Here is a 26,364-nt window from a genome sequence, read left to right on the forward strand (position 1 = left end):
ATGGCAAGGAAGCCAAGAAATCCATCAATGGAGATTTCATGGATTATGGTTACAGCCATGATTATGTTGTCTTCTTGTTCTTCAAATCTGTTGGTTTGTGGAGAGATATTATGGAAGCCGACATGGACAAAGGAGGCAGCAAAAGAAGCAGAGGTTGTGGCAGGCATAGGATGTTCTGGACATGGAAGAGCCTACTTGGATGGTTTGGTCCTCAAAGGCCATCATCACTTGCCTCTTTGTGACTGTAATCCTTGCTTTTATGGCCCTACTTGCTCCAAGATTCAACTCAATTGCTCTGCAAATGCTGAAAGGTTCAAATCTCTCATCTCTATTACATCCAATTTAAAATCTTTTGAACTTATTGGATATGGCATGGACATTGAGGATAGCATTTTATTTATATACTAGAAAGACGATCCTTTCTAATTTCAGTACCATACAACAAGACCTTACCTCACTAGCTAGTTATGTAGGAGTCAGCTATATAATTGGATGATGTTTTTGTGTTATATGAACAACCAGATCTTTAGATGAATTGTTAATATAAAAGGTCTTTCTTAATCACTACACTACTATATTTCATTAAATTTTAATTTGGATTAAGAAGGAACTGAATATTTTTTAGTGTGACTGTGTGTCCATGTTGGCATCTTGTTTCTATATGCAACAGGTTGAATTATTGGCCAAAATGCTCATTTACATTAATACTCTAATAACTTTTTAAATTGGTTTTATAAGTTGCATTCAACACCTTGAAGTATTATTTTCAGTAACATTTAGTATCCTAAATTAATTTTTGTTACATTTATATCTCTAAGTTTTTTTAATAACACAAAATATCTTACAATAATTTTGGTGCCTAAAACACGCTAAGATACTTTTTCAATAGCTAGAGGCACCAAGACTTACTTTAAGATGCTAGGTTAAATTAGAGAAAATATTTTAAGATGCTAAATGCACTAAAAATTAGTATAGAATGTCAAGTACTATTGGAAAAATACTTCATGCTGCATGCTACTTAATTATAGGATTTTGTTTTTGACAAGATAGAAATGCTTGTTTTTCAATTTAACTAGGTAGCTTTGACACAGCACATAGTGTAGAGTGTAAATATATCAGCCATAATACTTATGACTTATAAATAATACAGATGATTATATATATTGATATTAAAATTGATTCATGAAATGAATCAATCATGGTCAATACAAGACATTAACTCCTCCTTTGGATAAGAAGGCAATTAGGGAGGAAAAAATATTAGAAGAAAAAACTTCCTCCTATGCAAGACTAAGTTTTTGAGTTTGTGTGGTGCAGTGGGGATCCACTTTTCTTGGAGCCATTCTGGATGAGACGAGCAAAAGAGAGTGCAATATTAATATCAGGTTGGCACAGAATGGGATATACGTATAGTGATGGAACTTACATCTCAGAAGTGCTTGTGAAGTACATTCAAAGATTGCATAAAATGGTTGGGAACGCAGAGACTGATGGAAGGTTCATTGTATTTGGGGCTGGTTCTACTCAACTCCTCAATGCTGCCGTTTTTGCCTTCTCTCCCAATTCTTCTTCTTCTTCGCATTATTCTCCTGCCAAAGTGGTTGCCACAGCCCCATATTACCCTGTGAGCTCTACAACTCCTTCACTACTTGTCTTATGCTAACTCCGGTCCTAAAAGATACTTGTCTTTTGATGATGAATCATATACTGAAATTAAAATTGACAGGTCTATAGACAACAAACGGAGCTTTTTAATTCATTGGACTACAGATATGAAGGCGACACATCTTTGTGGAAGAATAAGACTTTGTCAGAAAACAATAATATCAGCAGATTCATTGAGTTCGTAACCTCACCAAACAGCCCAGATGGAGGATTGATGAAGGCTGCTCTTCATGGATCAAATGTTAAGACAATTTATGATCATGCTTATTATTGGCCACACTTCACTCCTATTCCTGCTTCTTCTGATCATGAACTCATGATCTTCACAATGTCCAAGCTCACTGGCCATGCGGGCTCTAGATTTGGGTAACAATAATAATAGCTTATTATTTGGGTCCCATTTCTGTATATACTGATACATGCATACTCCAAAACATTATTAGAATCCATTTGGGACGAGCAATGGGGAAGTATGAACTACCCTACTCTAATATAACCGGCATGAAAAGCTTTTTCTGTCGTACTGACGTCAAAACCTTTCCCGTAGTAGTATATATAAATATCATTTTAGAATTTATCTAGATCCTTTAGATTTCTTACATACACACGAAATATGAAAGTTAAATTTTTTTGGACTTGACTTCCCTCCTTTAAGCCCTATTTGGTTAGACTCAACAAAAAATTGAATATATATGTTTACATGACATGTGAAATGTATATCCTATCCTAGATATAATAGCCAGTAGATATGTTTGTTTGGATTTTAACCATAAAATTTCAATATATTTTGCCCCTCAAATTTATAGTTTTTTTTTTCTAAACCCTCCCTATTAATTACATATATTAAGGGAGTTTTCCATCAAGAGATGAATTTCCAATACAAATGATTAAAGAGGACGCTATTAGGGAAATAACATAGAAGTCATTTTTTTAATATTTATAAACTAGTTATATCTAGCCTCCATGTACATTTAGGAGTGGAGGGAGTATCTATTATATCTCTATAGTCATTTCTTAACACAGACCATTTTTATTACAAATATTTACTCCATCGTATCCTATATAATGAGGACCTTCATGATAATCATGTTTCATGATATAACATGTTTTATTTAGAACATTAATCTTCACTGCTTTGTGATATGGATATCTCATACGTAGGTGGGCATTGGTGAAGGACAAGGCTGTGTACCAAAAGATGCTAACATATTTGGACTTAAACACCGTTGGAGTCTCTCGAGAATCTCAGCTGAGAGCTTTGAAGCTTCTTGATGTACTTCTTGAAGAAGGAGACGGCACAGAAATATTCAAGTTTGGATATTCAACAATGAGAAAGCGATGGATAGTGCTAAGAAAGATCTTGTCCAACTCAAAACGATTTTCTCTGCAGAAATTAACTCCCCATTACTGCTCCTTTTTCAAAAGGGTTAGGAACCCTACGCCAGGTAATAACTAATCATCAATTTGCATTGCTTTATTTATAGGACTAAACTGGTGGGATCCCATTCGTTTATAGAGAACTTGAGATGCACTGGGGTGAATATATAATAACACTTAGAAATTAATTTTATGGATATATTAATATTGATTTTACTTTTATAAATTTCCATTTGACGGTCACAGTTTGAAGAGGGTAACTTCATGATTATTTAGTACCCTCAACATTGTTTTCTTTTTTCAATTCTTCAAATCAGGTCCCCATAGATTTTTTTTCTTTTTAATCATGTCCTTGTAGTTTCATTGAATTTTTAATCAGATGAAACTGCAAGGACTTACAAATTAATTTTTCTTAAATATAAATAAGAATTAGGTTTGATTAGGGTAAAATATCCAAATGGCCTAAGCACTATATAGGTTGTTGAAGTACTCCTCTTATCCTTAATGTGAGATCTAATTAACCAATTTTAATAGATTAATTAAGAATGTTAGGTAAATTAGTTAATATGATATGTATTTTTTAAAACATCCTAATCATCTTCTTTAATTCCCTCCCTCCCTTCCTCCTACTTGATTATTGTTGGGATAATATATCAACAGGGTTAATTTGAAAAAAATCGATAAACATGTAAAATATATCTTACATATAGAATTAACATAAACTCTCCCATTGGATCCTACATTAAGGACTGTGGGAGTATTGTGACCCAACCCTTCAACTTGACCGGACTTGACCCACGATGAACATCCTAATTTATACTTGATTGAATCCTTGTATAAGTAGAATAAGAAATTTTAAACTTTGTTTGGTGGACTTGAAATTAAGAAAGGAATAATAGTCTCAACATGTATAATAATTTGAATACAATAATGTTATATATGTCTGTATGTATATGACAGCATATGCATGGTTGAAGTGTGAGAGGGAAGAAGATAAAGATTGCCATGCAGTTCTGAAAGCAGCAAAAATAAATGGCCATCCGGGAAGTATGTACAGTGCCGACGACCGTTATGTTCGTTTGAATCTCATTGGAAGCCAAGACTACTTTGGCGTACTCATCCACCACCTCCGATACCTCCTTGCTCAATCTTATTAATTACTCTCTCTCTCTCTTCCCTTCTATATATTTAAATATTTATAATGTTTTACTTTGAATTTCGATAATAAAAATCCATGTACAATAAGGGGAGTTGTCCATATATATATATATATATATATATATATAGCTTATAATTATTGACAAATCAAAAGTGTTATGTATGAATAATAATGGTCGGATTCGGTTCTGACAATCCTTATTATGTATGTATTTATTAATCACCTATGTAATATATTTTGAATTTTTTTAAATTTTAAAAGTGCATCTCCTTATAAATATTATTCCTCTTATCCTTAATATAAGACCTATTTAACTAAGTTAATTAGATTAAGTAAGTTAGGTAAGTTAGCTAATTATAAAAAATATGATATGTTTTTCTTCAAATACTATAATTATCTTCCTTAATTTTGGTTGAGGGAGTATCAATAGGGATAATTTAAAAAAAATTGATAAATATTAGAAATAGGTCTTATATTAAAACCAAAATCAACTTAATAATTAGGTCTTATATTAAGGATTAGAGGACTATAATTTATATCAATTTGACATGTATACTAATATTAATTATACTCCCCCATGACTCATTAATATAACAGTTAAATAAATAATCTATCTATCTATTATTATTCTAGGGAAGGGTCTCCGTAAGGCTATCCAGAAGTGCAACAAGTGGCACAATGAAGAGAGAGATAAATACCTTAATTTTTTTAATCATTTTTAAATAAGGAGCCATCTCTTTTGCAATTTAATAAATAAGCTAATATTTGTTTATTAACTGCAGATTTCAGTTACCCCAGGTTTTGTTCCTAAATATTTTGATTTAGCTAGGTTTTTCTAAAAATTGTGGTTGGTGGTAACTTAAAAAAAATTGATTTAGCCCAATTAATAATATAAAAGTATGAAATTTTCACTAAACCATTCCACCTTGATTAATATAAACGTGAACTGGATACATTTAAAAAAGAATTGCTATAATTAAACATATGCTATGCATTTACTTGCCATCAAGTTATCTGTTTTAATTTTATAGTGTATTAATTATTAATTTCGACCTCTAGAATTTTATTACGGACAAAATATATCATGGGTCACAAAATATAGAAATTTATGCAGCGGGCTTTACATAGATCAACGTATTTGAATTACATGTTTTAAGATCGTGTCATGTATATATCACATGTTTAGGAGTTATACACGCATGTATTGCTAATAATATTCATTTTCTTGTCGTAACCGTAGATGAATTTTTGGCTATCTAAATAGTGGGAGCCTATAGATTTATTCCTGTAAGTAAATTACTCCTGTTGTTATTGCACCATCCGTTTTTTCCAAGTGTTCACATGGCTCCTGCGTTCAATTCAGTTCGTGCTATTAACCAATGCAGTCAAAACTGGAGAATCAAGGTTTGCGTGGTTTGATTATGGACTATACTCGGATGCTGGATCAGAGGATCACACTTCCATTGGTCTCACAGAAGAAAAGGTATAGCTGTTTCATTTTCCATTGTATTATTTTATTTATGTCTTGGATGCATATCACAAATATATACATGTTTCTGTGCACCTAAGTCTTTGTGTTTGTGCAAAACGCTGAGCAGTGCCTAGTAGAATCATTTGATGATGCAAGTTCTTCTCCTAATCAAACTGTGCATGTAAATTTCCCTGAATGATCAAAGTTTGACTCAACCTTTGCACACCAAATGGTATCTGCTACAAGCCTAAGTTTTGAAGCAATGAAGTCCATAGTAGAATCTGAAGTTCCAATTGTAAACACTGCCAACATTGAGAAGGTAAATCCATCTGGTAATTTCCCTTCAGCTGACTATTAGGCTGAGGTAGAGAGTAGCAAGCACAATGCTGGTTTCATAGAAATCCCTTCTACTACATTTGGACTTAATGCAGTGAAGAATGTTACTAAAAATATGTTAAATCATTCACCAGGTGAAAATCTTGAAGTTGATGAAAATAACACATCATTTGCAAGATGCCACAGAGCAAAAGGCAAACAAATTTGGGAAGAACAAGCTTGAATAGATGCTTTTGAACTTTATGCCTTGATGTTAATTTCAGTTCTAACTCCTATTCCTAATTTGGTGTTTTTCATCTGTTTTTAGGTTATGTATTTATTTCCAATTATTGTGTGTGTTGGCTGGGTTCCTGAAGACAATTATGCTTTTTATTATGGTCAAATAATTTTTTTTGTTTCATTTCATACTTATCTGTTTAGATTATATAATTTATATTTCGTCCTAGAACCATTAAGAAAAATATAATGCATATTTCGTCCATTTTGTCATTTATGCAACATTTTATATAATTTTTTTTACCTGCTCGTCATTATAAATAACATATATGATGATGATGTAACTTCCTTTTTTTTCCCCCTTTGGTCTATTGAGATGCTTATACAAACTTTAAAAAAAAAAAGTAAACTATTAATAAAAATTTAATACATATAGTTAGGATGCATGACAGATGTATTTATTTGTATTATCCACTTGTAGGACTTCGTGTTTTTTTTTGGGGAGCAATTATCCACTTGTGTTGTGAGTAAATTTAAAAATAGCTAAATCTACCAACATCTCAAATGCCAAGTTTGTTCTAGGCTCACCGACAATTTAATAAATTCCGACTTAATAAGGTAGGGTGTTTGTGATAACGATGTCAAAAAAAGAGAAAAAACAAATAGAGAAAAAATTGCATCTAATAAGATAATTACCATGTATTTAAATTAGTTTATTAGTAGCAAACAAAAAACTGAGCAAATTGATCAATTGGTCCATTGCCAACTTTGTTTACGATATTCCGAACCAACACTAATTTTTTCCCAGGTAATATTAATGAGATATATCTCTTCTGGTGGTTGGAGTTTAATACAAAAATATTTATTATTTTATACAGTACCGATATTTTATCGTCAGGTTCATGGTGGACTGTGCAATACTGGATGATACTAGGTCATGTCATGTTGTAATTTTTGACCCAGCCAACACTAACTTTTTTTTAATAATTAATTATTCCTGATCTGGTTTTCATTTTATTTTTGAGGAATTAGCTAATAAATTAGTGCCTTTAAGATATTATAGCATTATTTTTATCATAAAATATACTTATTGATAGTTAGGGAAAAATAAGTTAATAGAATTTAAAAAGAGTTGCATGCAGTGTTGTTTCTTCAAATTTTTAATGCTTAAAATTCATTATTATATTTACAACTAAAATATTTAACATTTATTTTACATTTTAGATTTAGAATAAAAATCTTAAATAAATATTTTAAATTTTAAATTAAGAAAAACCTAAAAATCAAATAACTATATTTTGTGGTCTCATTTTTATTTTAAATATACGTGTTGGATCTTATATTTAGAATCGGAAGCGATAACTAAAAAAAAATGAACACAGGTCCCATCCAATAATGATTTCTAATTTATATTGTTGATAGTAGTTATCAAATTAAATTACATGGGCGTATTTTAAATCTCAAATTGAGAAAAATCTAAAAATTAAATTACTATATAAATATATATATAAAAGTGGATACTTGGTCTTCCACGCATGTTTATACATAACAATATTATAAGTGAAGTGAATTGGTCTTTGCAATTACATATGGTTAATTATGATTATATTAGCAAAACATATTATAAGAGCATATACAACATTTAGGAGCAATGATGTTCTGAATATTTTGAAAACAATGATCTTAAATGATAGAAACTTCACAAAAAAAAAAACTTCAACATTACTTACAAAAAAAACTTTTTATAATCCTATATCTTGAGCATATATATGAATTTGCTTTTTTGGTGACAAAAGCATATATACACACATGTATATGTGAATTTAACTAATTTAACTAATCATTATACATTGATTGAACTTTTCATATTATATGAAGAAATACTAATTCACACCCATGCAATGAACTAGATATGCTAAATGGGATCCTAGAATTCAGGCTAACAATATAATGGATAAATTTCATTTAAGGACCACAGTACAGAATTAATTTCAAAGAGCCCTCAAAACTTTCTAAGACTTCACTGCAAGACCAAAGGGGAAAACTGATATTAATTCCACAAAGAAAATGATGCTATTACCCCTCATAATACTTATTGCGGGGTGACATGTAAATGGACTAATTCTAGTTGTAAATAAAGATATGTATGTTGCAAATTGACTAGTCCCAATTGCAAATAGGCTCTCTTACACTTGTTCACTCACGAATACGTTCTTTAGGTGAAGAAAGTGACATGTAAACTAATTTTAATTGTAAATAAATGTATGTATGTTACAAATTGTCTAGTCTCACTTATAAATGAGCTCTCTCATACTTGTTCACTTATGGACACCTTCTTCAGGTGAAGGAGGTGACATGTAAACGGACTAATTCCAGTTATAAATATATATATTTGTATGTTACAAATTGTCTAGTCTCACTTGCAAATGGTTTCTCCCATACTTATTCATATGAGGGGCAATAATGTCATTTTCTTTGTGGAATTAATATCAGTTTGCCCTCTTGGTTCTGTAGTGAAGTTTCAGAAAGTTTTGGGGGCTCTTTGAAATTAATTCTATACTGTAATCCTCAAACAAAATTTTTCCTTTTTATATTCGAAAATGACTTGACCACACCGCACAAGCATATTTTTAAAATAAAATACTTACAAAGTGGAAATTGACATTTTTCATTAAAAAAATAATTTGGTTCACGCGATCTGGTCATTTTATCTCATGTCCTCCGTAATAAATGCGTCCCCCTTTTGACCTTTATCAATATAAGAAGCATATTAATATAAAAATGTCAATTGAAAGTGGGGTAAATGTCAAATTTAAATTAAGTAAAACAACATTAACAACAAGAGTTGACTCTAGCAAAAGGAGCTAGTCTCTCACAATGCAGAAAATCAAAGTTTAAATTTCTATTAGAAGAGGTGGTCATATTTAATACTTGACAGTATTTCAGATAGAATTATCTACGATAGAAGGATATCTATGTGTACCAATAAAAAATAAGAAAGAACATTTGAAATGTTAATTAATGTGAATTTGTATAATTAATATTTTTATTAAACCAAGTCTGCTTAAGTTATAGTTGGCCAAGAAAAGTCTCCTTAAATTATAATTCATTGAAATGGTCCATCTCCTATTAACCCTAACTAACCTCTCCCTTTGTTTCCCTTTTTTAATTATACTTGTCATTTGCATCATAAATTAAGAAATAATACATAATAAATGTATAACTAATGTGTATAACTACATAGAAATTGGAACACACAAGAAAAATTATTATTCTAAATAAGTATTAACTGCTATTTTTTTTATGGCCTGAAGTATTAACTGCTATTTGATTAACTATTTTGCCACGCATGCACATGAATTTTTAGTTAGTATTATCTTGGTAGTTTCATTTCTTGTGCACTAATTAATCCACAAATTTTGAGAAAATATATGAAAGTAACCATAAAAACAAAGCATTAAAGTACACATACATTGACCCTTGTCTATTTTATCCTTATGACTGAGTCACAAGGACATGTCGCTCATACGAAAAGTTCGAGTTTCTTTCAAGTAATTTAGTTACTTGAGCAAGTGGATAAAAACAAAGGAAAAAATAAAATAAAATAAAAAGGATAATTATTTGAGTGGGCGTGTGTGTATATAAGATGAGAACGCCAGCCAATGATATCAAATTATTTAATACATGACACAAACTTTTATTAGAAACCAACTTTCAGATTAAAAAACAATCTTTTTAAATTTAACTATGAATATATCTGACGCATGACACGTGTGCATGCTTTCATAGCTAACTTAGGATTTAGATTAATCAACTTTTAACAGCCATGTTTCTTATTTACAAATGGGAACCATTTTCAATGTTCATTATAATGACGAGTATTATGGTGTTCATTGTTGTGGTCAGATCTATACCCTTTAAATATAACCTTATTGATATTTCCCCAACAATAATCAGTAGGAGAGGGAAGGAGGGAATTAGGAAATATACCTAGAGTATTTTAGAAAAAAACATATTATGTTAACTAATTTAACTAATATATTTAATTTACTCAAATTAGTTAATTAAGTCTTATATTAAATATTGAAAGAGTATCATAAATTGCAACACATATATGCTTCTACTCTTCTGCCCATATTTATATGTAAGAGAGAATTTTTATTTGTTCATATTTATAAATCATTTCATTGAATTTTTTACATAAATGTATTATTTTACTTTTCATTTGTTATTGTATACATTTTGTTAAATGTGCACTACTCTGGTCCTTAATATATAAATTATTTATAACACATTCTCACATATCGAGAAATGTATTAAATTGACCAAATTTTTTTAATTGTATCCCTATTGAAGTTTTATCTTTCTCTATATATTTACAAATCATTCTCATATCTCTCCTATCTTTTTCTTTCTTTCCAAATGAGGATAAAATTGAAAAACAAGTATTAAATATGCTTCAATTGACTTACATTTAGAGCCAAAACTTTCTCTTACAAGTGATTTACATTTAGGACCAAAGTGATATATGTTAAAGTTATAAAGTTGTTAAGTTTTAAAATAGAGTTAATGAGGTTTAAGATTTTTCTTAGTTCAATAAAACATCAAAAGTGACTTATAAAAGAATTAATCTCAACAAGAAAAATATGGCATCACTTGTGTGCATATATGTATTAGATATCGATCAATTGGGTTATTTTCTTGACAAGTATATAAGAACAACGAATAAATAAAGTAGCCTTTGTCACATCCCAAAAATTTTCATCCTGTAATAAAGGATAAAAAATTAGGATGAGGGTCAATATAGGAACTAGACAGGGAGATAAAACAACTTTTGATATGAAACCCTGAAAAGGTTCGGACTAGCATTTCCGTAATAATCGATCTAGGAAGGGCAAAACGGGAAAATTTGAGAAAATTTCTAGAAATTCCCTGAAAAATGGAAAAAGTGTAGAGTAGAGGTTTTGAAAACTCAGTTGAAGCTCAAAAGGTGAAATTTCGGTGAAAATAAATTATTATGGAATTTTCTATAAACAGAGGTTTTTTGAGAAATCACTGGGAAAATGAAGGAAAATAATTATTTTAATAAGTTATAGGCCTCAATAAATTTGGGAGATTGATGGAAAATTTATCTAAATATTTATTTGAATTTATAAAATTGATTTTAGGTCTTGAAAGCTCAAAAATTAATTTTAGGGAATTTATTTTCCCTTAGATTTATCGATAAAGGCCTAATCAGAGAAAATTCAAAACAAAATACCTAGAGGTGGTGAAAAATTCTGAAAATTTCCAAATCATATTCTCATATTAAAAGGTGAATTATCATGGAGAAAAATGAATTTTTGGAGGTCTGGAAAAATTATGGAATGTTACTAGTCAATAGTAACCAATAAAGTTTCTAATTGGTTTATAATAGTGATTTAGTTTGTGGGCCATATTTTTGGGCTAGTCCAAACCATTTGTGGAGCCCACATTGAACCCAATAAGGGCCCAATTTCGTGCAAAATCTGGAGGCTTCAATTAATTAAAGAAAAATGAAAAAATTAAGAGATATTTCAAATCTGATCAATTGTGTGGAAAAATCTAGCAAATGTACACTTGTTCAAATCTGATCAATTCCCACACTTGATGGCTGCCAACACACCTCCTTATCTGTCATTTGGGCGTGCTAATTAGGGGGGGAGTTGTAACATCCTAAGTTTTATCGGGTTTTAATAACCTCTTTTGGTTGATTTTGAGGATAGATTAGCAATTTAATCTTGATCTTGGTGTTTGGGTTGGATTTGAGGTTTGTTGGAGGAATAGGTGAACGTACCCGTCTCAGGGTATGTTCGCCGCGGCGAAGTTTACTTCGCACCGGGAGTTTCAGAGGGGAGTGTCTTCTCGGGAAGGTTTGGCCGCGGCGAAGTCTTGGGGATGCCACGACGAAGTTGTTCTGGTGAGCGAGGCTTCCCTTTCGGGAAGGTTTCGCCACGGCGAAGCTAGGGGCATGTCGCGACGAAATTCTTCTGGGCGAGCGAGAGTTTCCTCTCGGGAAGCTTTCGCCGCGGCGAAGTCGGGTTTTCAGGCGAGTAATCCCTCTCGGGATTAGTTCGCCGCGACGAAGATTGGGGTTCGCCGCGGCGAAAGGTCGCGAATCTATATAGTCGCGGGAGGGTTCAGCGTGCGAAAATAAGAAAATCTGAAGGAGGAGAGAGGAGCTCTGCTAGGGTTTTGAACTTTTGGCTTGGAGGGGGCATTTCTAAGGATCTATTACCTCAAGTAAGTGATTTTAACCTCTAATCTTCTTTCTTTCTTGGAATTTCTTGGAATTTATGAGGATTTTTGGTGGAACCCTAGGATTTTCTAAGTTGTGATGGAATTGAGGTTTTTGACCGATTGTTTTGAGTTTAATTGATTTCATTGGGTTAGTTTAAGTATTTAATCGGTGTAGTTTCCTTGGATTTAAAGAATCTTGAATTTTTGGAGCTAGGGTTTATGGAATTGGATGATTTGGGATTGAAGATGACAATGTAGAGATTGATTTTGGGTTTTGTGAATTGGGTTATGTTAAGGAGGGTTAATTTGGATGTTTAATCGGTTTAGAATTGTTGTTGGAACCTTAATTGCTCAAATGGAATGTTTGGGTGTAGAATTCCTATAGTGGGTCCTTGAGGTTTGAATTTTAATTGATGTTTGAAAAGGAATTAAGGTTTTAATGGATTGGTATGACCTTGGAGTGTTGCCTTGATAGTTATACCCTTTGAGTTGGGTAGAGTTTTGATGGGAGATAGGAATTTTGTGTCCCCAAGTGTTGTTTTTGGCCACATTATTAGTTGAAAGCTAATATATGATGGTTGTGTGTTTGTGTGCTTGTGTAGACCGGTTGTGAGTCTTGGTGGTGCACGGGGCCACATCGTTGGTTTGTTATTCCTTGCTCAGGCGAGAGGTAACCACTTTCCAATCCTTAGTACTTGCTTCTGTGGTTTTGTGAGTAGATTTATGTTTTGTGCTCTAAGTAGTAATTATGTTCAAACTGTATGTTGTGTATAAAAAGGAAAACCGTCTTGTGGGGTTTTGACTAATGATGAATGAATTTTGGAATTGTGAAAGATATGCCACTGAATGAGGTTAATTGTGAATTGATTATTACTCTGTGATTATGATTTGAGCATGATGCATTAATTGGGAATTGGTGAGAGTTTTGTCTGTTACTACCACGTGGTAAGGCCTCCATTAATGCATGATGGTTGGCTTAGTACGTCCCCCATAGTGAGGGATAGGCCTTTTGGCTCCCTACGTCCTTCAGAGTGAGGGATAGGCCTTTTATGGCTCCTTACGTCCCCCATAGTGAGGGATAGGCTAGCTTCGGCTCCTGAAAATCCCCCAAAGTGAGGGATTTGGTTGATGGGATTGCATCATTGCACTTACATGAATTGTTGTGGCTATTGTTTTATATTATTTGTGAACTGCCCCACTTGACACCTCACGAGCACCTATTTAGTAGTACCTAGTATTGGAAAGGTTGGTTACTGGGACTTAGTCTCACCCCGTGGTTTACAATGTTTTTAGGTGAAGGTTCCGGGCGTGGGCCATCGGGAAGAGACGCAGAGGCTTGAGCTTGGTTAGCTTTAGGCCTCTAGCATTTGTACATGTATGACTAGTATATATTGCCACAGTTAGGACTACTTTTTGATATATTTGAGTACTTGGCCTTGTTGTAAACTGGAGAGAATGTATCTCCTTATTTTGGTTGGCCGGAGGCCATTGCTAGTGTTTTATGAACTCTGGATTATTTGGTTGGGAATCATTTAGATGGGCTGATGTGATGTTTGTTATTACCCGGGCCAGAGGCTCGGAGGCCCAGTAGATGTAAATGAATGATTTCAGTTGCATGCAACGATTTAAATGTGAATTCAAAATTATGCAAATTTCTTCCTACTATGGTAGCTCGTTTTAACAGCTCTCCTTTTCTACCATAGTAGTGGGCTTTATGACGAGTTATGATGTTTTTAAGGTTAAGGGTTTTTACAGGAGTGGCAGAATTTTTGGTCTATAAATACCCCTTTAAAATACAAAGAAAATGTTAGAAAATTGGGAAAAATAAGAGGAAACTTTGTCACTATTCATCCAGCCTTGTTGCATGAAATTCTTGAGGATTTTTAGGCAAGAAATCATCCAACTTACTTCAAGGAAACACTGAGGTATGTCCAAGCATCACTATCTCTAAGTTTTACATTGATTAAACAAGGATTCTTGCTTGAGAAAATGGTGGAAAAATACTGAAAAATCCTGAAAATTTTGGTTGAGATATGTGATGCTTAGAAAAGGATAGAAACCTTAATAATCAAGTGGAATAAGGAAGATTAAGTGGTGTGTGGATTGATTTTTGGATGAAACCAAGTTAGGGTTTAAGTGGGATGATTTCAGTCAGCACTGTTCATGTAGGAGCTTATTGATTTTGCCTGATTTGATGATTCCAATGGCTTAAAAACATGTTTTTGTGTAGGGATATGTTGTTGGAAAGTGTTTAAAATCATTAGAATCAAAAATGAAATTTTTAAAAAATTACGGACCCTTATTCGGCCAAACTAGGTTCATGGGAAGGAGTTTGAATTTTCAAAAATCTGATTGCACCATTGGATTCCTCATGAAAAATTACATAGGATTGAGTCATGAGATGGTTGATTCTAAAGAAGGAATCAATTTGTTAAAAATCAAAGAAAAACGGGCGGAAATTGTTAAGTAATATTTAAGTATTGGAACTAAGTTGTCTTGTGATTAATATGGCCTATGTTCATGCTTGGTTTAATAGGAATTGAGAGGAGGAATTAAGGAGAAGCATTGCTCCTTGGAGGAATCAATTAGACAAGCTTTGCAAAGGTAGCTTTGAATTATAATTTGATTGTTTATCTTGCTTGTTTGTTGTGAGTGTTGTTGCTTGGATTGGAGGAACTTTGTGGTGACCTTGATTATTGATTGACATTGATTATGCTTTGGCCAAATGCTTTGTGGTATGTCAATGTGGATAATATGATGTTCCTCTCTTTGCATGATATGTGGTATGAATTCCTAAGAGTTGGGAATGGTTTGAATTGCATGACATTTCGCAATTGAATTTGCATTGATTTACATGATAATTATAATTCATATGCTACTGAGATTTCTTTAAAATATCATTCCTCCTATATTATTTTATGCCCTAATTAGGAAGTGGACCAAGCATGGAGCAAGGGAAAGAATTGGCTTTGGCATGAAATGGCTTTATGAATATTATGTTACGTTAGAAACTTTTGCAATGTATAATGAACCTTACATGAATTTTGTAATAAGTTGTGGATGATATTTTGATGTAAATTATATTATTATCCCATGTTCCAATGTTAGAATTATGCTTGAGGCATTGTGAAAGGAATGTGGTTGAAGGAAAAAGGGGGAATAAATCAAGAAAATGGTAATTAGGGGATAGAAATTCACTAAAAAGTGTCAAACTTGTGGCGTAAAAAATAATAAGCAATTGTCAGAGTTTGGGCATGAAATTTTACAGGCAAATAGATCTCATTTTTAGCTTTTAAAAAAATAGTAATTCCAAAAATTTGGATTTGTGTGCTAAGAGTTATGCCCTTCCAAATTTGGGCAAAAATACTGGAAATTCGAAAATTTACTAAATAAACAGAATACGTTACAAATTTTCTGAAATTATTCTGGATGGAATTGGACCTAATGATTATTTTTCCTCCATAGAACTCCTAGCAAGCTTCGTGTGAAAATTGGAACCACCTTGTTTTGATTTCTTTATAATTAGTTATGAATTTTCAAAATTAGCTTATTTTCGGATGAACAGTGTAGGGACAAGATGAACAGTAAATCCTGAATTTTAAATTTTTCATCTGGAAACGTTATGAAACGACTTATATTGGTTTCAATTGACCTACAATGGATTATAAAGAGAGGTGTGATAGCCTTCATCATAGTGGACACCATTTTATACATATATTGACAAAAGGAAAAAAAAAAAACCAAATCTGACTCAAATAAATTTGTCTTGAACTCAGCAAACAAGTTCTTATGAGAAAGTAATCACCTATCATCAGCCACATATGTGTGTGTGTGTAATTGGCTCAATTCAGACTTGATGCATTGGCCCTAAGAAAAATAACGTCCACGTTGAGTTTTATTTTAGTAATAATAGTAGGTTTAACAAAATGTTCATTCAACGTCAACTTAAATTAATCACATAAATTTGATGAGACATTGGATCAAACAAAATTAATCAATTAATTTAATTTCATTATTAATTAATATTATTTCATCTTTTGATGTTTGTCTCATTGTTTAATGACGGCATCATACCAAGTTAGATTCTCATCCACATTCCATGATTATGCTGTGTTTTTGGGGCAAAAAATAGAAATGCATCACGTGATTTTTTTGTTGGCGTATCAATTTCTTTCTTTTTCCTGCACATAACAATAACAACAACAATAATTATTATTATATTTTTGTTTAAAAACTAAATTGTATTCTATACTCTAAAATATTTTTTCACTATCATAAAATAATTCAGATCCTATAGGGATTCAATCTTATTAATTACTCTCTCTCTCTCTCTATGCCCTTCTATATGTATACATATAAATATATATAATGTCAGATAAATTAAAGAATGGATCAGGAAACATACCAAGTCGAATCTCAGGTCGGGTCGATTGAATCCTCTAAGCTCAGCTATAAGCTAGACTATAAAAATCTAAGCTGAGTGTACAACATAGCACCTTTTTGCAAGAAAGAATAAGAGAGAGAGAGATAGTAGGAAAGCTCAACTATTAGAGTGAGTTGAACTAATGGATGGAGGCCTCTATTTATAGCTTAAGCCAAGGGTATTTTGGGAAGCCAAAATATCCACTGAGCCTATTAGTTTAAATTTGAATTTTGGATATTTAAATATATCTACAATATAAATTAATTCAATTTATATTATATATAATCTTGCTTAGATATTTGACCGAGTCAAACTTATCATAATCTTGCTTAGATATTTGACTGGTATATTCTCTTAATATCTAATCAAATAGTTCGGCCCATCAAGGGCAGATCCAAGCCCAAAATCCAACAACTCTTACTCACATTTTATGGGCTATCCATTGTGCGATAGCTGTCTTTCATTACTTCATACTAGGTGTTTGTCGTGACCACATGGGCATGATGTCCTCGAATTTGGGTGCTTGTGTACTAGGAGTACCTTATACGGGATCAGCACATAAGAACACCTTGGGTGTACTTGCAAATTATATTCTTGTTACCTCAAATGCCCTGGTTTTATCCATACACTTTACTTCTGGCATATCTAATCCCTCTCGAGTTATTTTTTTTACTTAGATTGCCTTCCTATACATATGGTGTCCATATTTGCTTAGTTGTTCTGTTCAACCTGCAAAGGACATATCACAGACACTAGCATAGATGTGTACTTCAAGATAAATCTTTCTTCTGATCATTCATCATTTAGATTTGGCATAGTTGCTTTCCTAGTCTTGACTTGTTAGATCGAATCATTCTTGACTGCGGGGTTTAAACAAGAGTAGCTGTCACTAAACTAAACCCTTGTGATGCTGTCTGTGTCCTATGTTGTGGATTTTAGTAAGTTCATGCAGTATGAATTGCATGCTACGGTACTCAATCCACTAAGTGGAGTATGTCACTTTTGGTTTTAGTAGCACCATACAAACTTAAGTTTCAAATGTACTTCAACATCTGAACTAGAATCTTTTCTATCATAACTATATATGACGTCATATAAGTGAAGAGTTCTTTGTCTGGCTATAGGTCTTAGGGATTACACATTATCTATGATTCGGCCCAGACTTTTATAGGTCTCATCTCAGTTTAGCTGAGGCGACGCTTGTATAGTAATTCTTCTCTACTATCAAACCTTCTATGTCCCATGAGAACATAGTGAGGCAGTTGCCTGTGTGAATGAGCCAACCTTATGACCTATATGACATATTACTGTTGCATACCACATGCCTATGAATGTATAAATACACAAATGTATATCTAAGAAAATTTCCTTTGAACTGGATAAAATGCATTTAATTACTAAGTAAGAGGATAAAAAAGGTTCAATACAACATGCCTTATGCTTTGGCAATTGAATAAGAAGAAGGATCAAAAAGAAAAAGAAGTTTAATACATCATGTTTTACACATGCCTAAGGCTTTTACATGCTTGACAAAAGGATCTCTAGCTATAGGCTTAGTTAGGGAATTTACCAACATCTTATGAGTGGACAGATATTGAATAGTCACTTGTTTCTTAGCGATCATATCTCTTACAAAGTGATATTTTATGTCTATGTGCTTAATACGATTGTGGTACTTAGGGTCCTTTGCATAGGCTATTGTTACTTGATTATTGCATTGAATTACAGTTGGTCCCTCACTACCACCATAGATTCCCAATCGTACAAAGAATCTTTTGAGCCATACAGCTTCTTAGACATCTGCAGAACATACTATGCATTTTGCTTCCATGGATGAAAGAGACACATATGTTTGTTTCTTACTACTCCAAGAGATTGCTCTGTTGTTTAGTAGAAATGTATAGCTTGACGTCAAGTGTCACTCATCTAGGTCTCTTGCCTAATCAGTATCGGAATAACCCTCCATATGAAGGCTGTTTCCTTGATAGCACAACTTATAGTCCAGGTTCCTTTCAAATATCTCATAATCCACTGTACAGCTTCCCAGTGTTTTACTCTTGGATTAGATTGGAATTTGCTCATAAGTCTAAGTACAAAGCATATGTCTAGCTTGGTACGTAGCATAGCGTACATTAGGCTGCCAACGACACTTGAGTATGGGACTCTCTTCATGTGTTCTATATTGCATTGTTTAATAAGGGGCATTTCCTTACTGGGGTATCCATAGGCTTATAGTTTCTTATATTAAAACACTTAAGAATCTTTGCTATGTAAGTCTTTTGTCACAATGATAGCAATGTCCTAAAATGATCTCTTCATATCTTAATGCCTAATGATATATTTTGCTTTGACTATGTCTTTCATCTCAAAGTTTAAGGATAACCACTCTTTGATCATCTTGATTAGTTTAAAATTGGTATTAGCTAGGAGTATCTTATCAACATAAAGGGACTGAATGATAAAATTGTCTCCAAACCGTTTAATATAAACATAGTGATCTTCTTCAATCATTTTAAAGTCATAGGAGCTTATAGCTTTGTGGAACCTCAAGTACCACTACTTAGATGATTGCTTGAGTCCATAAATGGATCTCAAGAGTTTACAAAGCTTTTGTTTGTTCCCTTTCTATATGAAGCCCTTAGGCTATTACATATAAATTTCTTCATCTAGTTCTCTATTTAGGAAAGTGATTTTTACATCTATTTGATGCAACTCTAGGTCTAAACTTGCTACTAGGATTAGTATCAATCGTATTGAGTTGAAACATACAATAGGTAATCCACTCCTTTGTGTGTACTGGCAACTAACCTTGCTTTGAGTTTATCAATTGATCCATCAACCTTGTATTTGTATTTGAGAACCCACTTGTTCCCAATTACCTTTCGGCCAGGTGGTAGATCAACTAATTCCCATATTTGGTTGGACTCTATGGAATTCATTTCCTTTTATAAGGCCTTTAGCCATTTCTCCTTAGTAGGCCCTATTGGTGCTTTCTTAACACTTATGGGGTCCTCTTTATCATTTTTTGAACTAAAGATGAAAGTTGCTCCTTTAAGTGAGAATCGTCTCCTAGGAGTTTTTTCTTTGTTACTTCTCCTAAGTGGGGTTGCTACAAGACTTTCTTCCTATGGCTGGTCAAACCTTGTTGTGGAATGGTTCAACCCTCTCACCCACATTAGTAGACTGAGAAACACTTTGTTGTACCTTATTACTATCATTTTCATAAAGACAGCTTGTTTGATTAATACTCCCTTTGCTAGAAAATTCGGTTTCTATGAATGTTGCATCCCTTGACTCTATCTCAGTTACTGAGCTGTCATCATTTTCACCAATGAAGCATATCTCTTAGAGTTCTTAGAGTATCTTATGAAGATACACTTTTTACCCCTCAGTTCTAGCTTATCATATTTGTGGAAAGAATCACGAATGTAGGCTGTTGACCCCTATGGTCTTAGGATGCTTAGATATGATTTATGGTTTGTTTATGATTCGTAAGGGGTTGTGATGACTGATTTAGAAGGCAGTCAGTTAAGTATGAATGTGACAGTTAGAAGAGCATCTTCCCAATATGAGGTTGGTAGCTTAGCTTGTGCCATCATTGATCTAACCGTGTCAAGGAGAGTTATGTTTCTCCTTTCAACAACTCTGTTTTATTAAGGAGTGCCAGGGTTGTTAGTTGCCTAACAATACCTCTTTCTTCATAGAAGCCCTTGAACTGATCAGAGAGGAATTCTCAACCTCGATCACTTCTAAAGGCTTTGACTCTAGAACGTAGTTGATTTTTCACTAGATTGAGATATTTTCTAAAGCACTCTAATGCATCAAATTTGTGGAAAATCATGTAAGTATAGCTATATCGAGAAGAATCATCGATGAAGGTAATAAAATACCACACTCTGTGATATGCCTTTATACTCATTGGTCTGCAAATATCAAAGTATACCAATTCAAGAGGGTGGTTAGCCCTGGTTGCCTTTTTGAAAGGTTTCCTTATGCTCTTGCCAGCTAGGCAATATTCACATAGGGATTTTTTTTTTGGACACGTTTCCTAGCAAATCCTCTTTTGCCAGTTTGGTCATGCATTCTTGACCAATATGTCTTAATCTAGCATGCTATATGTCATAATTGACATTGAAAGAAAGCGCATAGCAAGAACTAGAATTAAAATTGTCATTGAAATTCTCTAAAACAAAGAAACCATCCAAAACATAACCAGAAACTAGAAAATTGGTCCCAGATGAAATATCTGTGATAAAATCATGGAAAAAGGCATTGAAATGAAATTTAACCAAGGAAATAATAGACACAAGATTTCACCGGATATCTAGAGCGTAGAGGACATTTTGTAGGATTAGGGTTTTTTCTCTATGCAGGGTCAGTTCACAAGTAATGATCCCTTTGACTTCTACTCTTGCATTGTTCCCAACATAAAGCCATCTGTTTCTTACTAGTAATTGACCAAATTCTGTGAAGTTGCCACGATCCTTGCTCATATGGTCTGTTGCTCTTGAGTCTATAACTCATACAGGATTAGTTTCATTGATAAACACAGTGCTAAAAACATAAGAGAAATGTATCGAATCTAAATCCGATACCTTTTTCTGCTCAGGGCATTCCTTGGCATAATGCCCTTTCTGTTAGCAAGCATAGCATTTGATGTTTGCTATGTTCCACTTCTTCATAGATTTCCTGCCTTTCTTGAAAGAATTCTTTCTCTTCTTCACTTTAAGGCCGCATTTCTTGTTTTGAGAGCCTTTGCTTCTCTTGGACTGGTTTTAGGAGGCCGATCTCCCCTTTTCTTCAGTTAAACATGCCTTACCGACAAGTTTCACAGCCTCTATTCGGTCATCCTCCAGTTGGAGGTAGCGAGTTACATCAGTAAAGGTTTTTATACTCTCATTATGAGTAATGGTATGCTTCATGTGTCCTAACTAGCAAGGAGAGGTCTCATGATAGGTTGAATATGTTGCTTATCAGATAAGGCGCCTTTGGCTTCCTTAAGCTCCACTATCAAGTTCTATATTACCCTTAGGTGATGCCTTATGGAAGTGTTAGGACCCAGCTTGAAATTGTCAAGTTTGACAATGAGTCTCCTAAGCCTTGCAGCATAGGTACTGTCAAACTTGGATTTCAGTGCCACCCATATGGCAGAGGTAGAAGGGTGTGTTTTGAATTGCACTAACACATCGTCAATCATGGCACTTAGCATAGTGATTCTGTGATGGTGTCCCTTCTTTTCCAAGCCACTTAGCCATCCCAATCTCTTCGTGATGCATTCGCCTCAAGCTCTAGAAGAAAAGTTGTCAACATATCAGTGACTTCTTGTTCTTTGAGGACATATGATATCTTATGACGCCACATGCTGTAATTGTCTTCATTTAGCTTGTCACCTCCTATGAGGTCAGCTATGATAGATTTGATTCTTCTTTGAGACATCGTGCTATTATGTAGACAATAATGCGTTTTAGTATGCAACATGTACACTATTCAAGCAGGTCACAAAGTAGGTGTCTTGCCAGTTTCATGATCAAGAGACAACTAGGTTGGCTCCCATCCCATTGCTCCTAGTTTGCCTCTCACCTTTCTTATCTCTAACTTTCTTTAAACAAATCCACAACTTTCAGTTTTTCTCATGAAACTCCCACTCAATTAAAGTATTTGTAATTAAAAAACAAACTTTTATTAACGAAGCATGAATGTTTACAAAAAATGGATAACCCAAAATTAAAATCTCAAGGAGTAAATATGAACTAGAAGACAAAAAAATAAACAAGAACAAAAACTCATTCGTTCATGATATATTTCATTATTAGTTCCCTCAAGTTCTCTTATGAGTCTTTCTAGGATCCATAAAGACTTTGTTTGAAAAATCCTTCACTTAATATGTGTCCTCTTCTTACCAGTCCCTCTCCATGTTTGATTATGATGTTTGCGTAAGAGAATGCATCTTGCTCATTGGTAATTTATTTAGCATAATAGCTTAATTTTGAAGACAGATATTTTTTAATGTTTGTATTCATTAGCATGCTTTTCTACTATATGTCCAATTAGATCTATATCCTTAGGTTTGCAAACTTCTTCCTCTGGTTGGTTAGGAACACATTTCCTTTTACCATTGCTCTCCTTAGGTACATTAGGGCTTACTTGTGATTAAGATGTTTTTCTTTCATTAGTACTATCTTCAACATAATTACTTGAAGACTTCAGAGCATTAGAAAGAGGAGAATAACTTGGTGGTAATATTTTTGAAGAGGTGTTAGAATCTAAGGTTGCCATAGTTTTGCTAAACCCAAAAAAAAAATTTAAGTTTTTAGGAAAAAATACATTTATTTACAATTTTTTTGTACCAAAAATAAGCACATAATATATCAACTTGTAGCTCATGATTGAATTTTTCAGGCAAAATAGGGTCCAAAACTATGTTATCACCTGCCCATAGAAGCCTTCCTTTTAAAAAATGAAAAGAAAATAAAAGGGGAGAGGGTTGGCCCCTCTCGAGCTCGGCACGTGTCATCCACACGCCATCATGGTGGCATTTTTCTGCTGTGAAACCTACTCTGATGGATTTGTTTCCTCTTAAGGAGTCTAGTTATGTGCTTATTATGACCTAAAGGGCCCAGGATGGGCCCCACGTGCTCACATGGTGCATCGCAACAAAAATTTTAATAAAAAAAGAATCCTTTTTTAATAAAAATTTTTCTCTTTTTTTTTTTTGGGTTGGGTCGATCCACTGACCTGACTCCAAGAGAGGTCTAGGTCGAATCGACTTGGAAAGTAACGTTTCACTTAAAGTAAAACGCCGTGTCCTAGCTAGCCAAAACGATGTTGTTTTGGCTAGTCAGGTTATCCCTAACTCCTGGCCGGGTTGCTCTAGACTCGACTAGAGCTCTGATGGGTCCGTCACGACTTGCCACCCTTGGTCCTCCATAACTTCCACCTTCGAGCTCCATTTTATGTGTCTTAGATATCTACGAAATCATCTTTTTGAGTTCTACAACCTTATGGCCTTAGTTTCATTGAAAAAAAATGTTTTTTAAGAACAAAAAATAGGTTTAAATGGCCAACAACAGAGCTTTTTGAACAGGAGATTCTACCATGTTTTTGAACCTTATGGCTATACAGATAATATTTTCGGGCTTTACTTAGAAAACTAGAGTGGGTTTTGGAATAAAATTTGCAAGTCAATCAAGAAGCATATCAATGATGTAAATGATCGCACACATATATGGATGACGCAGCAAAAAATTCAAAAAAAAAATAGCGGAGCCGAAATAATACACACACACATATATAAAGCCTCAAGATTAGCAGGCCTCTAATGCCAATGTCAGATAAAATAAAGAAAGGACCAAGAAACATACCGATCAGATCTCAGGTCAGGTCAGTTGGATCCTCTAAGCTCACGCTATAAGTTAGACTATAAAAGTTTAAGCGTTGAGTGCACAATAGAGTACTTCTTTACAAAAAAGAATGAGAGAGAGAGAGTAGGAAAGCTCAACTCTTGGAGTGAGTTGAAATGATGGGTGGAGGCCTCTATTTATAGCTTAGCCAAGGGTATTTTGGGAAGCTAAAATATCCATTGAGCCCATCAGTTTGAATTTGAATTTTGGATATTCAAATATATCTTTGACTTATAAGATTATGATTTTTGAATTCAATCCAGAATCAATCATAATCTTATAAATACATGTACATATATAAAATCTATACAATATAAGTTAATTAAATTCGTATCGTAAGTGATTGGATTTGATTCAGTATGTTTACCAAATCAAACATATTATAATTTTGCTTGGATATTTGACTAATATATTCTCTTAATATCTAATCAAATAGTCCGATATATCAAGGACAGATCTAAGTCCAAAATCCAACATATAATGTTTTACTTTGAATTTTGATAATAAAAATCCATGTACAATAAGGGGGAGTTGTCCACACACAAACATATATAGCTTGTAATTATTGATAAATCAGAAGTGTTTGTATGAATAATAATGGTCAAATTTGGTTCTGACAATTCTTATTATATATGTATTATTAATCATCTGCGTAATATATTTTGACTTTTTTTAAATTTTAAAAGGTGCATCTCCTTATAAATGTTACTTTTCTTATTCTTAATATAAGACCTATTTAATTAATTTAATTAGATTAAGAAGGTTAAGTAAGTTAGCTAATTATAAACAATAGGATACACTTTTCCTAAAACACTATAATCATCTTCCTTAATATTCTCTCTCCTTCTCCTATTTGCTTATGGTTAAGGGAATATCAAAAAAGATAATTTAGAAAAAAATTGATAAATATGAAAAACAGGTCTTATATTTAAAACTAAGATCAATTCAATAATTAAGTCTTGTATTAAAGACTAGAGGACTATAATTTATAGCAATTTAGATTATGCTATGTTTTTGGGGGGAAAAATAGAAATGCATCACATGATTTTTTGTTGGCATTTCAATTTCTTCCTTTTTCCCGCACATAATAATAACAATGACAATAACAATAACAATAATATTATTGTTATTTAAAAACTATATAACAATAACAATAACAATAACAATAACAATAATAATAACAATAACAACAACAATATTATTATTATTATTTAAAAACTATATTGTATTCTATACTCTAAAGTATTTTTTCACTAACATAAAATAATTTGGTCTCATCCTATAGGGACTCGGTAACATATGCACAGGAAATTATCCTTTTAATTTCCAGCTCCTTTCAACTACCAATTTAAAGGGAAGAAGATAAAGATTTCTATGCAATTTTGAAAGCAGCAAAAATAAATGGGCATCTAGGAAGTATGTACATATGTATATATACTATTTTACTTTGAATTTAGATAATAAAAAATCATGTACAAAAAGGGGGAGTTTTCCATATATAATTATTGATAAATCAGAAGTGTTATGTATGAATAATAATGGTCGGATTCGGTTTTGACAATCCCTATTATTCATGTATTATTAATCACTTGTGTATATTTCGACCTTTTTTTAAATTTCAAAAGGTGCACCTCCTTATAAATGTTATTCTTCCTCTACTTAATATAAGACATATTTAATTAATTTAATTAGATTAAAGAAATTAGGTAAGTTAGTTAATTATAAGAAATATGACATGCTTTTTCTAAAACATCATCATCATTTTCCTTAATATTCTCCCTCCCTCTCCTACTTGATTATGATTGAGAGAGTATTAATTGGGATAATTTAGAAAAAAAATTAATAAATATGAAAAAATATGTCTTATATTTAGGACCAAGATCAACTCAATAATTAAATCTTATATTAACGACCGAAGGATTATAATTTACTCCTCCGGTCCTTAATATAGGACCCAATTCTTGAGTTGGTTTTGGTCCTAAATATAAGACCCATTTCTCATATTTTTTAATTTTCTCTAAATTACCCCTATGGATACTCCCCCAACCATAATCAAGTA

General features: G+C 32.9%; 1 protein-coding gene across 1 annotated transcript; it reads left to right on the plus strand.

The window, feature by feature from the left end:
* LOC114755265 (tryptophan aminotransferase-related protein 4-like) lies at positions 1 to 4,199 on the plus strand. The gene is made up of 5 exons (XM_028944128.1): positions 1 to 311; positions 1,318 to 1,624; positions 1,727 to 2,031; positions 2,827 to 3,110; positions 4,003 to 4,199. Exons 1-5 carry the CDS (start codon positions 1 to 3, stop codon positions 4,197 to 4,199), a joined length of 1,404 nt encoding a protein of 467 aa, XP_028799961.1.
* The last annotated feature ends 22,165 nt before the right edge of the window (positions 4,200 to 26,364 follow it).

This window comes from Neltuma alba, unplaced genomic scaffold (genome assembly GCF_004799145.2).
Source record: "Neltuma alba isolate B1F8T4 unplaced genomic scaffold, ASM479914v2 tig00010245_pilon, whole genome shotgun sequence".
NCBI lineage: Eukaryota > Viridiplantae > Streptophyta > Magnoliopsida > Fabales > Fabaceae > Neltuma > Neltuma alba.

What these genes read in the sequence shown, in the direction of transcription:
- LOC114755265 (XM_028944128.1), top strand. Translation starts at nt 1, where the DNA reads ATGGCAAGGAAGCCAAGAAATCCATCAATGGAGATTTCATGGATTATG. An exon ending in CCACAGCCCCATATTACCCT is followed by an intron (nt 1,625 to 1,726) that starts GTGAGCTCTACA and finishes TAAAATTGACAG; the next exon opens with GTCTATAGACAACAAACGGA. An exon ending in GGTTAGGAACCCTACGCCAG is followed by an intron (nt 3,111 to 4,002) that starts GTAATAACTAAT and finishes TGTATATGACAG; the next exon opens with CATATGCATGGTTGAAGTGT.